This window comes from Micropterus salmoides, unplaced genomic scaffold, assembly GCF_014851395.1.
Source record: "Micropterus salmoides isolate LMB-PRFRI ecotype aquatic unplaced genomic scaffold, ASM1485139v1 Ms_hic_scaffold_3, whole genome shotgun sequence".
NCBI lineage: Eukaryota > Metazoa > Chordata > Actinopteri > Centrarchiformes > Centrarchidae > Micropterus > Micropterus salmoides.
Genome location: NW_024042261.1, coordinates 10968829 through 10982898, shown reverse-complemented (window position 1 = coordinate 10982898; position 14070 = coordinate 10968829). Strand labels below are relative to the sequence as shown.

General features: G+C 40.8%; 1 protein-coding gene across 1 annotated transcript; it reads left to right on the top strand.

Moving 5' to 3' along the window:
* The first annotated feature begins 4388 nt into the window (after positions 1-4388).
* On the top strand, positions 4389-5629 carry LOC119883598 (lysophosphatidic acid receptor 5-like). The gene has a single exon (XM_038694339.1). It carries the CDS (start codon positions 4731-4733, stop codon positions 5613-5615), a length of 885 nt encoding a protein of 294 aa, XP_038550267.1. The 5' UTR covers positions 4389-4730; the 3' UTR covers positions 5616-5629.
* The last annotated feature ends 8441 nt before the right edge of the window (positions 5630-14070 follow it).

Here is a 14070-nt window from a genome sequence, read left to right as displayed (position 1 = left end):
AACCCAAACATCTGTCCCATTTTCTGATAATATTGAACACTGATAATATCCACTAGGGGGGGTCTGGGGGTCCTCCCCCTGAAAAAATTGGGCTTTAAACACTTAGTTTCCTGCATTTTTTTGCACCAATTTATTGAAATGTCTGAGGTGACAATTCAAAATAAAATAATTTAGTGTAATATAATGCAGTAAGACAGAAGATTTTGAGCATTAAAAAATTAATTTCCTGCATTCTGGAGACATTTTCTGCACCAATTTATGGTGGAAATGTCTTTATTTTTATAAAGGGAAGTACATAAGTTGGGTGGCAGGTGACAATTCAGAATATAAAAATATAATTGAATGTAATGCAGTAGCCAATACCAGCTGACATCGGGCGCAAGGCGGGGTACACCCTGGACAGGTCACCAGTGGCCAGACGAACAACCACTCACGCTCACAGCTCCAGGAGCGTCCTAAGGACAATTTAGGGTAACCAATCAACCTAGCCTGCATTTATTAAATACAATGGTGGTAACACAAAAAATCTAGCTTGAATTGTTGTGTTACTTTTGACCCAGCTGGTGGGGTAGAAGGTAACAATGTGCCACTTATGTTTAAAGTGAAATTATACAGAAGTCTTTCTACATTTGTACAAAATACCACCTGATATTGATAGACCACACCTTTGAGTTAGTGACCACAGCAAAAATATATCTCTGTCTGAAACCTTATCTTTTAAAATCATGTTTTTCTGAGAAATGGTACTTTTGCCCCTGCTCTCCCATACACTCTACCTTTGCTAACCACTGCACAACTGTGACAGCATTTACCACAGTGCCACCCGTTTACCCCAATCCATTCACACAAAATTACTCACAACATTTGCAACCGCAAAAAAGAATATTATAGGCTGATATTTGCCTGTGTGTTAACACATTAAATAGACACTGACCGAAAACATTTATGTTTGATTACAATTTTGCAATTCAGAAGTCGCGGACAAGCCCTGAAGCTGTGAGCAATGCGCGCTATCTCTCTGTCGATCTCGTGCTCTCTCTAAAGGGGGGGGGGGGGGCATGGAAAATATTTTGTTGCTGTTGTTGAGTTACATTCGGGGCTAAAGCCCCGGAAAAATTACGATAGAAGAAGAAGGGTACAGGAAGTGCATGTTAGAGGTGTTATAAGAGAAAGTGTTCTCGGAAGAGATAAGTTTTCAAGAGCTTCATGAAGTGAGAGAGCGAGGCAGAGGCAGGCTGCATATCATTTTATGAGCAAAGGTAGAGTGTATGGGAGAGCAGGGGCACATGATTTTAAAAGATAAGGTTTCAGACAGAGATATATTTTTGCTGTGGTCACTAACTCACAGGTGTGGTCTATCAATATCAGGTGGTATTTTGTACAAATGTAGAAAGACTTCTGTATAATTTCACTTTAAACATAAGTGGCACATTGTTACCTTCGAAATGTAATTACATTTTTATTTTAAATATTCAGTTTCAAAAGTAACCTGACAGCCCAATTGTTTAGAATATTTCACATTATATTAAGGATATATTATAAATATATAATAAATATGCAAATGTGTGCACCTAAAACAGGAGGGAAGTGGTTAGATGGAGATTGTTTATGAACCTGACATGATTAAAATAAAATAAGACTGACACTGAGAAAATAGCCTTGTTACTTTTGTCCCATGTTACTTTCGCCCCGGTTTACCCCTATAAGAAAGGAGCTGCCATATTTTTTAACGACTTTATTGCAAGATGTCTTATGGAAATGTCGCTTCTTTTGAATATGTGGTTTTAGTTGAATTTCTTCTTCTCTGACATCAAAAAACAATAATAATGCACGTGCCATATTTGCTACTGTTGACAGGCTAACCAACCCTCCTGTGTCAGTAGCCTCGGAACTTCTATCCACCAGGGCCAGCAGTGAATTTGTCTCCGTCACTGACCCAAAAAAACCCAATAAAAGACAAGCAACCAGTGCCTCCATATCAGGTACAGCAGTGTTTCTCAACGGGGGTGTGCAGAGGACGACGGAGGGTGCTGAAAGCAATATTTTGGAAAGGGGGGCTTGAGTTGAGATGCTATTGGGGGGGGGGATTAAAAGAGATTAAAAGATTTAAAACAATACGAGTTTAAACTTTCAACTACTTGCAAAAAACCTGTGGTCTGCAACATTAAACCCTGCCAGTTTACTCCACTGGACAGACGGTGGATTGTAACTCTATTTCTCTTCAGTGTCTTGGCAACTTGTGGCACAGCTGTTACCCGTTTACTGTGTAAACTCTGGAAAATGGATGCTTCTCTTCTTAGAAACTCAAGCACAACCTGGCTCTGTTTGAGATTTTGAGCTGCACTTTATCAAAGAATCTGTGGTAATATTTCTGCCTGATCACGGATGTTGTTAGTTTCGTTCCCACACTGCATGAGCACCTCCTCGTCTCTTCCTGTTCTGTGTATATTAGATGGTCAAGGGGATACTACCACCGAAACAATAACATGATGAACAGCAGTATAGGGCAGGTAGTAAAACATTTTTGAATTCTTATTAAATGGTGATGTCTTGTAATATTGCGACTTTTTTTTCTCAACATATCAGAAACATAAGGGAGAGATTCTGAATGTGAAGAAAGTTTTGAACATGAGCAGAAAACCTGCTGAAACAGATCAAGTAGCTATTAAAAGTCCAGTCAATGAGGTCACTTCCCCAAACAAAAGACACATAAGAGGAGAGAAAACTAAATCGTGTTTTGACTCAGCAGGGATGATATTAAATAAGTTGATCTACAGGAGAAACATATTTAATAGCAACAGATGATGCCTGAGAGCGTCACTACTTTATATTCTATTGCACCTGAATTTTGTGTTTCTCTTTATATAAAGAAAACATTTCCACCATAAATTGAAGCAGAAATTCTCACCAGATTGCAGGAAATTAATTCGCCGGTGGTCCTCAGCCCAGCTGTGCCTCCAGAGCACCCAAGCTTTGGGTGCCAACCTCCGGAGAGGTCTTGCCGTCGGCCTCCTGCTCGGCCCCCAGTGGGTTTGCTGCCTCACTGTTGGCCGCCCTGCCAACCCCTTGAACTCTGTGGTCCCCCTGTTCTGCCCGGCCTGTTGGGTCGACCTCCGGCACGGCCTCCCAAACTTTGTTTCCCCCCTGGTCTGCCCGGCCTCATGGATCGTCCCGCGGGATGCCCACCTGAACTGTTTTGCCCTCCTGGTCTGCTTGGTCGACCTCCGGGACTGCCTCCTGAACTTTTGTTCACCTCTGGCCACCCGGGACGGCCTCCTGAACTGTGTTTTCCCCCTGATTTGCTCAGCCTGTCGGGGCGTCCCCCAGGACGAACTCCTGAACTCCGTGATCCCTTTGGTCTGCACGGCCTCCTGGGTCGCCCTCCGGGACGGCTCCCAGAACTGTTTTGTCCCCTTGGCCTGCTTGTGCGAGCTCCCAAACTCTGTCGCCCCCTTGCCTTGCCCTCTGGCCACCCACCTGAGAGTTCCTGGTCTGGCCCTCCTCCTGTCCTCCCTCCGCCCACCCTGGGCCGGCTTGGGCCTTTTTTGATTTTGAAGCAAACTGCATTAGCAACATTTTATCATGCCAATACGCTTATATCATGGCGGCCCGTGTGAAATAAGCCTATAAACCACACTGAACTGAAATGAACAGAACAAAATTTACTTTATTTTTATTGTAAGTTGCAACATATGGGGGTATTGTCGGTCCTTTTTTTCTGGACCCCCCAGGTGATTACCCTGGTAAAGGATCCCAGAGTATAACTTTCTAACATTTTCTAATTTACTTAGAACAAGTATCATGATATATGTTCACTACTACACCCGGCAGTTTCCTGTGATCACACTCACAACCCACATCCTGAGCTCCAATTTGAGGTAGCAATCTGCATGAGCACTCTTTGAACAGGCACATGCAGACTACACGTGACCCAACAAGGTACATTTTTAACAGCAATCTAGTCACAATAGGCTGTGGGCATTTTCCAATCAGATAATGTGACATTTGAAAAAGTAATGAAAGTAATTTTTTAACCAATGACAAGTTGTGCTTTCACTGTTGGTAAGATGTTGACAGTTCCGTTTTAAACTCCCTTAAACTAATAAAGAAACATAGAGTTCCTATTTTAGAACATGTAGTGCACACAAAAGGTGCATGTGAAAATATATGAATATAAATATAAATTATTAGAGGGAGCAGAACAAGCTTAAAAAAAACATTTGACACATCCATTTGTAAAGGTGTTATGACAAATGTGTTTGCAAACTGTTAGCCTAATAGCATTATATTGAAGAGATGTGTCATTTGATCCAGTGGTAGCATGACAATACTGATAAGTGCAGCTTTAAGTTAAAATCACAGTGTTTAACTGATTAAAACTCACCCTTTCATGATAAGATTATGTGCATGAAAGCCCTTATGTCAATTATGTGCACTACTTATGTCAAATAACTTTAAATATGTTAGGTTGTAGCAAGAATTACATTCTAAAGATGCACATTTGCACAAAATTCAAAGAAAAAATGGTTAATTTATTAATGTCACAGTTAGCCTACAGCTTCTGAGTTGAGTCACTTGGGTCACATTCCCTCCACTTCCTCTTACATTTTTAACCCACCCATTTTCAATGTCTAACCTCACTGCACACAGATAAAGAGAAGAGGAAGGAACTAATGTGTCCTATTAAGTGAAGCACAGTGCTGCAACACTGCTTTTCTCAACAGGTCGAAATGAACAACACTGTGGCTGGTGAAATCGAGCGAAAGCCTGCTTATGCTATTGTCTTTGGCTGTATTATGGCAATTGGACTGCCTCTCAATGCTGTGTCACTGTGGACTCTGCTTAGACACCACAGGCTCAAATCCTCCACTGCTGTCTTCATGGTCAACCTGGCCATGTCAGACCTGCTGCTCGTCATCTCCTTGCCCATGAGGGTCTACTTTTATGCCACCGGCACTTGGCCACTGAGCGCTGCGGCATGTTGGTCCGTCACAATGCTCTTTCGCAACAACATCCGCTCCAGCTCCATCTTTATCACCTTCATCAGCGTGGACCGACTGCTGGCCGTGGTTTATCCTCTGAGGTCACGGCATCTTCGAACCCTTTCCCACGCCTGGAAAGCTGTTGCACTCGTTTGGCTGTTTGTGTTGGTGGTGAACATCCCAGAGATTGTAGCCTTTTCAAAAAATGCAAGCAACAACGGATCCTACTGTTTTGAATTACGTCATGATCTGGGCACTCTTAGCTCAGCAATGGTTTATTTTCAGCTTGTGCTAGTGCTCACCTTGCTGGCAGTCATTGTTGTGTGCACTGTAATGGTCTCTTGGACTCTACACAGACATCTGAATGACTCTGCAAGGGTCAACAACAAGGTGAATGCCATGCTGATTTTTGTTATGAACTTGGTTATGTTCACCATATGTTTCTTGCCTGCGTCGGTTGGTTTACTTAAAGTTAACAAATTTGATCTTACGCCTTTTATATGTCTTGCTACTTTGAACTGCTGCCTAGATCCACTCTTGTATTACTTTTCTCTGGATGCCTTCTGGAAGAAAAAAGAAGATGCAGATATTGCAAGAGAACATGTGGCATCAGATTTCCCATATAATTTCTAAATTTTTCAGCAAAATAACTTGCTTGGGTAATGGTTTGCTCATTTGGCTTCAGGTTTGACAGTGTGATGGTTTTGATCAACAATGATTGTCTCTTTAACAAAATGTTTGTGAAACTTAGAGATCTAGTAAGAGATGGAGAAAAGCTCATTTTGTAATGTACAGGTGTCATGCTTAATTCTTACTTAAAGGCTGTAGCATCACAGCTTCATGTGCAGAAAGAGTCCAGGCAGTTTCAGGTGGAAGGATGAGAAATATTGTGACATTTTTTTTTTGCTTTCTTGCTGAGAGTTAGATGAGAAGATTGATACCACTCTCGTACCTGTATGTTAAATATGAAGCTACAGCCAGGAGATGGTTAGCTACTGTGATGGAAATTTGATATTTTACTGTGTTTACTGTTTCACCCTGCATGCTTCATCAGAATAGACCAATGTTTCACTGTGTGGTATTTGATTATTTAAATGTTTCACTGTGTGGTTATTGATTATAATACAGTTTTTCTCAGTCACTTTGGTGCATTTCTCAGATCAGAATTAAAATTCTCAAAACTAATTGTTGAACCTCCACATCATCTCGTCACTTGTGCACATCATAAAAGCACTTTCTCATTGTTTTGAACAAATTGCAAATGACTTGACACACTGATGCAAATGATTATGTACAATTGTCTGCTGTATCCTACATTTTCCTGCAGATCACAATGAATTATACCAGTCGCTGTTGAATAATCTTACCCCCCAAAACATCTAGGCATAAATTCATTGCATTAGTCACTACATGCAAAATGGTTGAACACGTTATCAAAAATCAAAGTTAAAATACTTTATTCATATCCTTTGCCTACAAGTATATAGCTAAATGAAATGTTGTTTCTTAAGGATCATAAACAAAGAATAGACCACAACAACATCACAATAGCAACACTCATACCAATACTCAATACCAGGCAGGAAATACAATCCACAGTGAGCAGTAATATATGTATATATCTATAAAACAAATGTTGTTTTCCCCTGAGAACGGGATAATTAATTTTCTTGTGATCACGAGATAACAAACCATAGCTGAATACAGGGGCTGGCAGGTGCGTTTCTTTAGGATATTTTCAAAGCAATTACCAGCATTACCACTGCGAGAGCCACTAGCTGCCACTGCAGGGCCACTATCTGCAGGCTTTCGAGCTTTAACTCGAAATCATGAGAAAATGTTGAGTAAAAAAATATTTGATTAGGGCTTCTGTGTATATATATATATATATATATATATATATATATATATATATAGATAGACATTCTATACATGTCTATTAGAATTTTTATGTAAATATGTCATGAATTGATGAAGATATCTGTTGTGATCTGGAAGAGAATCTGTGATACAACAGACTGGAACGTCAGCCAAAGGGGTGTATCCCATGCAACAGTCCTGTCTCTTTCTTTTCTTCTTACAATGACATGCTCTGTCAACAAATTACAGTACGAACAGTAAAAGCATAGCTGTGATTTCTTTCCTCTCTCCTGCAATGTATAACTTTGTACTCTTAACTCAGGAACCTTAGAAACAGCTGTAGAACCAGATACATGTTTAGACTGTTTTGCTTCCCTCAATCTTTACCAACTAACTTCAATAATTCTTCATCTAAACCATCAACCTGCCTCTTAGACCCCATCCCGACTAGGCTGCTTAAAGATGTTTTACCCTTAGTCAGCACCTCTATACTAGATATGATCAATCTATCTTTATCAACAGGCTATGTACCACAGTACTTTAAAGTAGCTGTAATTAAACCTCTTCTGAAAAAGCCCAAACTTGATCCGGATGTTTTATCAAACTATAGACCTATATCTAACCTTCCATTTCTCTCTAAGGTTCTGGAGAAAGCAGTTGCTAAACAGCTGTGTGACTTTCTACAGAGCAATAGTTTATTTGAGGATTTTCAGTCAGGATTTAGAGCTCATCATAGCACAGAGACAGCACTGGTGAAAATTACTAATGACCTCCTTATTGCATCAGACAAAGGACTTGTCTCTGTACTGGTTTTATTAGATCTTAGTGCTGCATTTGATACCATTGACCATCAGATCCTATTGCAGAGACTGGAATATTTCATTGGCATTAAAGGAACCGCTCTAAGCTGGTTTAAGTCCTATTTATCAGATCGATTTCAGTTTGTACATGTTAACGATGAGTCCTCCATGCACGCCAAAGTTACTCATGGAGTTCCTCAAGGATCTGTCCTTGGACCAATCCTCTTCACTTTATATATGCTTCCTTTAGGCAATATTATCAGGAAACATTCCATAAGCTTTCATTGTTATGCAGATGATACTCAGTTATATCTATCGATCAAGCCAGATGAAACTCATCAGTTAGCTAAACTTCAAATGTGCCTTCAGGATGTTAAAACCTGGATGAGCTGTAATTTTCTTATGTTAAACAGATAAAACTGAAGTTATTGTTCTGGGGCCTAAGCACCTCCGTGACGCATTATCTAAAGATATAGTTTCCCTGGATGGCATCGCCTTGGCCTCCAGCACCACTGTGAGGAATCTTGGAGTTATCTTTGATCAGGACATGTCGTTTAAGTCCCACATTAAGCAAATTTCAAGGACCGCCTTTTTTCACCTACGTAATATTGCGAAAATCAGGAACATCCTGTCTAAAAATGATGCAGAAAAACTAGTCCATGCATTTGTTACTTCTAGGCTGGATTACTGCAATTCCTTATTATCAGGCTGCTCGAAAAAGTCCATTAAGACTCTTCAGCTGATCCAGAATGCTGCAGCACGTGTTCTGACAGGAACCAGGAAAAGAGATCACATTTCTCCTGTTTTAGCTTCTTTGCATTGGCTTCCAGTAAAATCCAGAATAGAATTTAAAATCATTCTTCTTACCTACAAAGCTCTTAATGGTCAGGCACCATCTTATCTTAAAGAGCTCATAGTACCTTACTACCCCACCAGAGCACTGCGCTCCCAGAATGCAGGGTTACTTGTGGTTCCTAGAGTCTCCGAAAGTAGACTAGGAGCCAGAGCGTTCAGCTATCAAGCTCCTCTCCTGTGGAACCAGGTTCCAGTTTGGGTTCAGGAGGCAGACACCATCTCCACATTTAAGAGTAGGCTTAAGACTTTCCTCTTTGATAAAGCTTATAGTTAGGGCTGGCTCAGGTAGTCCTGAACCATCCCTTAGTTATGCTGCTATAGGCCTAGACTGCCGGGGGATTTCCCATGATGCACTGAGCTCCTCTCTCCTCTACTTTCTCTCCCTCTGTATGCAACCTTATCCCATTATTGCATGTTACTAACACAACTTCTCCCCTTTCTGGTAGTCTTGTGCTTTCTCGTCCCTCTCCTCTCTCCTCCTATCACTTCCTGCAGGTTTTCTGGCTCTGGAGCTGTGGAGTCTGGATCTGTGGCTGCGGGTCGCCTGCTGCCCCCGTGTTCCTGCTCGACACCCTCTACTGCAACGACTATTGTTGCTAGTCTTATTGTTATTATAATCATTAACATTACGATGGTTACCATTAACACTATTATAATATCTGTACCATTTTTCATTTAGTTTATAGCAACATTACCTTCGCTGTCTGTACCTCTGTGTGTATATTGTGTAGGCTGCCTCCCTCCCCTCTCTCTCTCCTTACATCCCTCTCTCTCTCTCTCTCTCTCTCTTCTCTCTCTCTCTCTCTTTCACTCTCTTTTTCTCTCTCTTTCTCTCTCTCTCTCTCTCTCACCCCAACCGGTCGAGGCAGATGGCCGCCCACCCTGAGCCATGGTTCTGCTCGAGGTTTCTGCCTCTTAAAAGGAAGTTTTTCCTTGCCTCTGTCGCCTAGTGCTTGCTCTTGGTGGGAACTGTTGGGCTTCTGTAAATATCATCACAGAGTACGGTCTAGACCTGCTCTTTTATGAAAAGCGCTGTGAGATAACTGTTGTTGTGATTTGGCGCTATATAAATAAAATTGAATTGAATTGAATTGAATACTGGTGAAAGTGATATATGCCATACAAAAAAAAGTGCAACCTTGTGCATTTTCAATCATTGTCATCAAAATCTTGTAGTATACACAAAAATGTAGTACACTGTTATATTGACAAGATGGCTAAACATTTTGACTTGCTTGTTCATAAACAAGACACAAGGACTTGTCATCCTAGATTTGCTTTTGAGAGATAGACTAAGGATTTTGAGCAAGTTATGGGCTTTTGCAGGTAATCCACTGTGTTGTGCCGTTTGTACTACCTGTTTTGCAAATGTTAAGGATGATTCGAGAAATGCACCAAAGCGACTGAGAAAAACTGTATTATGTTACAGCTAGGTGAAGCTTCCCATGGGAAAGATGCTCGTTAGAGAGTTTTCTTATCTGACTGATAGGCCTTCATCTCAGGACAGTTGGTCCCTACTCCCTTCCTCCCTAACACAGCTGAGTAATACCCTTACAGTATAAAGTCACCCGTTTCTTCACCGGCTCTTTGTCTTACACTCTGCAGACTGTTTGCACTCTGTATGTCTGTCTGACCCTTTACAAAGAATAAAACCCTTAAAAGACATCTGGATTGGACTCTTTATTTCAGAAGACTCACTACAGGACATATTTCCATTACACTACTTTAGCACTAATGTGTAGCCAACCAAACCACTTGCTTTGCAGCAGCACAGGCAGCCAAAACAATCTGATTATTCCTAAAGCATCTAAGTAATCTTTACAATGCAAAGAATTATTGTGGCAGTAACACGGAGCAGCTCCTTGTTGAAGCAGCTAAACCTACATACAGAGGAAGCTGTGCATCATGCGTAAAACCCAACAGGACTGTTTCATCCACCTGTATTTTCTCTCTGTGCATCTCCAATAAGATTGTTTCCTGAATAAATAACAGCTGGTAGGGTTAGGCTGCTTTCCAACAGGCCACCAGTGCCATGGTGTGCGCTCACTGCATTTCAGTTGTGTCAGTAGAACAAAACAGCCTTAAACTGAAAAGGTATTTGCCTGATTTTCTAAATGTTTGCATCTGCCCTGCTCATTCATATCTGTGATAAGTGCCCATCTATTTACCACAGAGGAGACGCTTTTCTGCGTTTTCAGACTGGAAATGGGGACGCAGGTAGTCTGGCTCTGTTCAAAGTAAAAAAAACAAACAAATGACAGGAATATCCTGTAAAACCTTACAAACCTTGTAATTCCCCCTCCCTTCGGATATTATACCAATAATACAAAAGATATAACATCTTAATTTTTATTGTTGGGCAGATTTTTTTTAACCTACGAACAGTGCCAGGCTAGCTGCAGACACGAGGATGATATTGATCTTCTATTGATCTATCTCAACAGAAAAAGCGAATAAGTGTATTTCCCAAATTGTCCAACTATTTTTTGGTATCTGACTGAATGGATCTTGGGTTCGCCTGCAGTCATCAGAACTAAACTCTGAGGCCTGCAGATGGAAAGATTTGTGTGTTTGCATGTTTAACACCCAAGATGGTTTTCTAGCAGTTGAGAAAGCTAGCATGCCAAAGGTTTTGGGTGAAGAAAAGGACATAACTCTCATTTTAGCATAATCCTTTCCTGATTGTATCTTTTGATTCTTTTATATCATAACACTGTTTGACTTTCCTTTGTACTCTGTATGTTAAAAATCCTTTGATGTGACTCAAGCTTTTGTCTTTTTTAAGAGCATCTTAGTCGCAGAGCCAGCAGCTCTAGAGTCCTAAGCCTCGCCAGATGGAAGGCCATCGGTATAATCCAACAGCAGACTGTGAGGATCTAGATGACCTCATCTGCAGATTTGAAATGATCCAAAAGTAATCGCTGCAAATGCAATTAGCCGTTGAGGATTGGCAAAGTAGTCTATACTGGATATCATCCGAATGACTGGCTTTATATTAACCTAAAATGACACACTATGATGTCAAGTGAGGCCACTGATGAAATTTGATGTGCATTCTTGTTATCTGTTTCAATATGCAACCAGATAGACAGAGAGAAATTATCTGAACATCCTCACTCGTCATGTTGTAACAGAATGCAATGGAAATATAAGGATGATGTCATAATAGGTACTTGATGCAATACTTAGCAGAAAACCATTTCACAGCACAACAAAAATAATGATACTCTACATCAGAACAAGCAAATACATTAAGAGAGGAATCAGAGGGAGACATGCTGTGTTGTCTGAATATGAGTTGAGCTACATTTGTCATTAAATCATTAGTTATAGTGACCCAAAAAATGAACACACTAGAAAAGCTTCTTTCTGCTGATGACGCATATTTTTCACGTAATGACACCTGAACCAGCTCCGTTCATTGATGACGATAACCGCGAGATGCAGTTGAAAGCTCTGAAAAAAGCTAGTGGACGTTATAGTTGAGATTGTTTTGTCATTTTATTTTTATCTGACAACCATCAGACTTGGATTGAAATGTTTCTTTGAATTAATCTGGTGGCTTGGAGTCAGTGTGCAGGTGTCACTTTTGTCATGTTTGTTTTTCACACATTTACAAGTGGCGCTCACGGGAATGAAAAGTTTAAACAGGAACATCTTGAATGGGTGTCTCTATTACTCTGGATGGCAAATGAAGCTCCATTCACCTCTTTTGTATTGGGGTAGAGGCAGGATATCTCAAAATCTGGACAAATTAAAACAGATCTATCTATCTGCATGGTTTGATACCTTTGGAAGTACATTAGAAAATACTGTATGTGTTTTGTTGTAATTTGGAAAAAATACATAATAAAATGTGTTATATAGCATAGACGACTTTTTAATCACAGAAAAAAAGTTGTTTGAGTGAAACAATGGCTTTAAAAACAGACAGAAACATTTAAAGTTGAGTGTTATACAATAATCATCTTAATTCAAGGTCTACTTACAAACCTATTCTGAAACTTTCAATTGCATCTCAAGGTCTTCATCATCTCAGTTGTCATGTCAACCGTGAAGGGGTCAAAATCAAGATCGTGGAGGCTGTTCACATCCAACACAGCCCATTAACCACCTGTTATCACATTTATGAAGTTTTAAAATATCCATCATATCAAACTCACATAATATTAGAAGGGCACTTAGACTGCGCCAATCTCTGCCGCCAACAGTCCGGTCTTCTATATGCAAATCTGCAAGCGCAACCATTATATATTTCTGGATATATTTTTTCCAAACTAACCTATGTCAAAATATGGTTGTGCCTATCCGAAATTTATATGTACTTTGTGCAGGCATAAATATATAATCACATCCTTGATTGCTTATTTCTTACAATCTGCTGATGTTTGAGGTAGCTATTATGTTTTGTTGTATGTTTAGTTCAATTTCATTACAGCTAGAAGTCCTGCAGTGGCAGCTAGAGGCACTGTGTTGCCTGCAGCCAGTGGCCCTGCAGTGGCAGCTAGAGGTCCTGCAGTGGCAGCTAGAGGCACGGTGTTGCCTGCAGCCAGTGGCGCTGCAGTGGCAGCTAGAGGTCCTGCAGTGGCAGCTAGAGGCTCTCTGTTGCCTGCAGATAGTGGCCCTCCAGTGGCAGCTAGAGGCAATGTGTTGCCTGCAGATAGTGGCTCTGCAGTGGCAGCTAGTGGCTCTCTGTTGCCTGCAGCTAGTGGCCCTGCAGTGGCAGCTAGTGGCGCAGCTAAAGGGACTGTGTTGCAGCTAGTGGCCCTGCAGTGGCAGCTAAAGGGACTGTGTTGCAGCTAGTGGCCCTGCAGTGGCAGCTAAAGGGACTGTGTTGCAGCTAGTGGCCCTGCAGTGGCAGCTAGAGGCGCAGCTAAAGGGACTGTGTTGCCTGCAGCTGGTGGCACTCTGTGGCAGGCTATGGCAGGTTAGCAGCACTTGTTAGGCAGTTGAGAGACACCTCCCTCGACTCACTGTTAATTATGGCAGGGACAAATTTCCAGGGAAATTTGGAGATATGCGTGCATTGTTTGTTGACAGTTCTGCTTCCTTGAATCTGTTTTGGATGGTTGTTGAGCATGGCAAGCACGTTCTACTTTTTTGTTTTTCATTCATTTTATGTAAATACATACATTACATTACATACATAATCAATATTTACCACAGAGTTACGTTAGCTGCCACTGCCAATGGGAAGATCTTGGTGATGTTGGGTGTATTTGACCTATACCGCTATTTTAAGCAAAGTGAAAAATAACTTGTGGATCCACCCCGTGATTCAGATCCGCACCAAAATGTAATGAGTTTTTGGTCAATGCCACACCTTCCACCAAGTTTCATGAAAATTGGGCCATTAATTTTTCTGTAATCCTGCTAACAAATACCCATGAAAATATAACCTCTTGGTGGAGGTAAAAAAACTGCTACAAAAAAGTAAATAAATTAAAATGAAAAACAAAAGACTTTGAAATGATATTTATGTTTTGTGAAGATTATTTAACATCATGGCTGCACCATAAAGTTGTAGCTGGGTCAGCCAATGGGTGTCAAAATAAATCAAGCATCAACAGATA

Coding starts and splice junctions, on each gene's coding strand:
- LOC119883598 (XM_038694339.1), top strand. CDS start 4,731: ATGAACAACACTGTGGCTGGTGAAATCGAGCGAAAGCCTGCTTATGCT.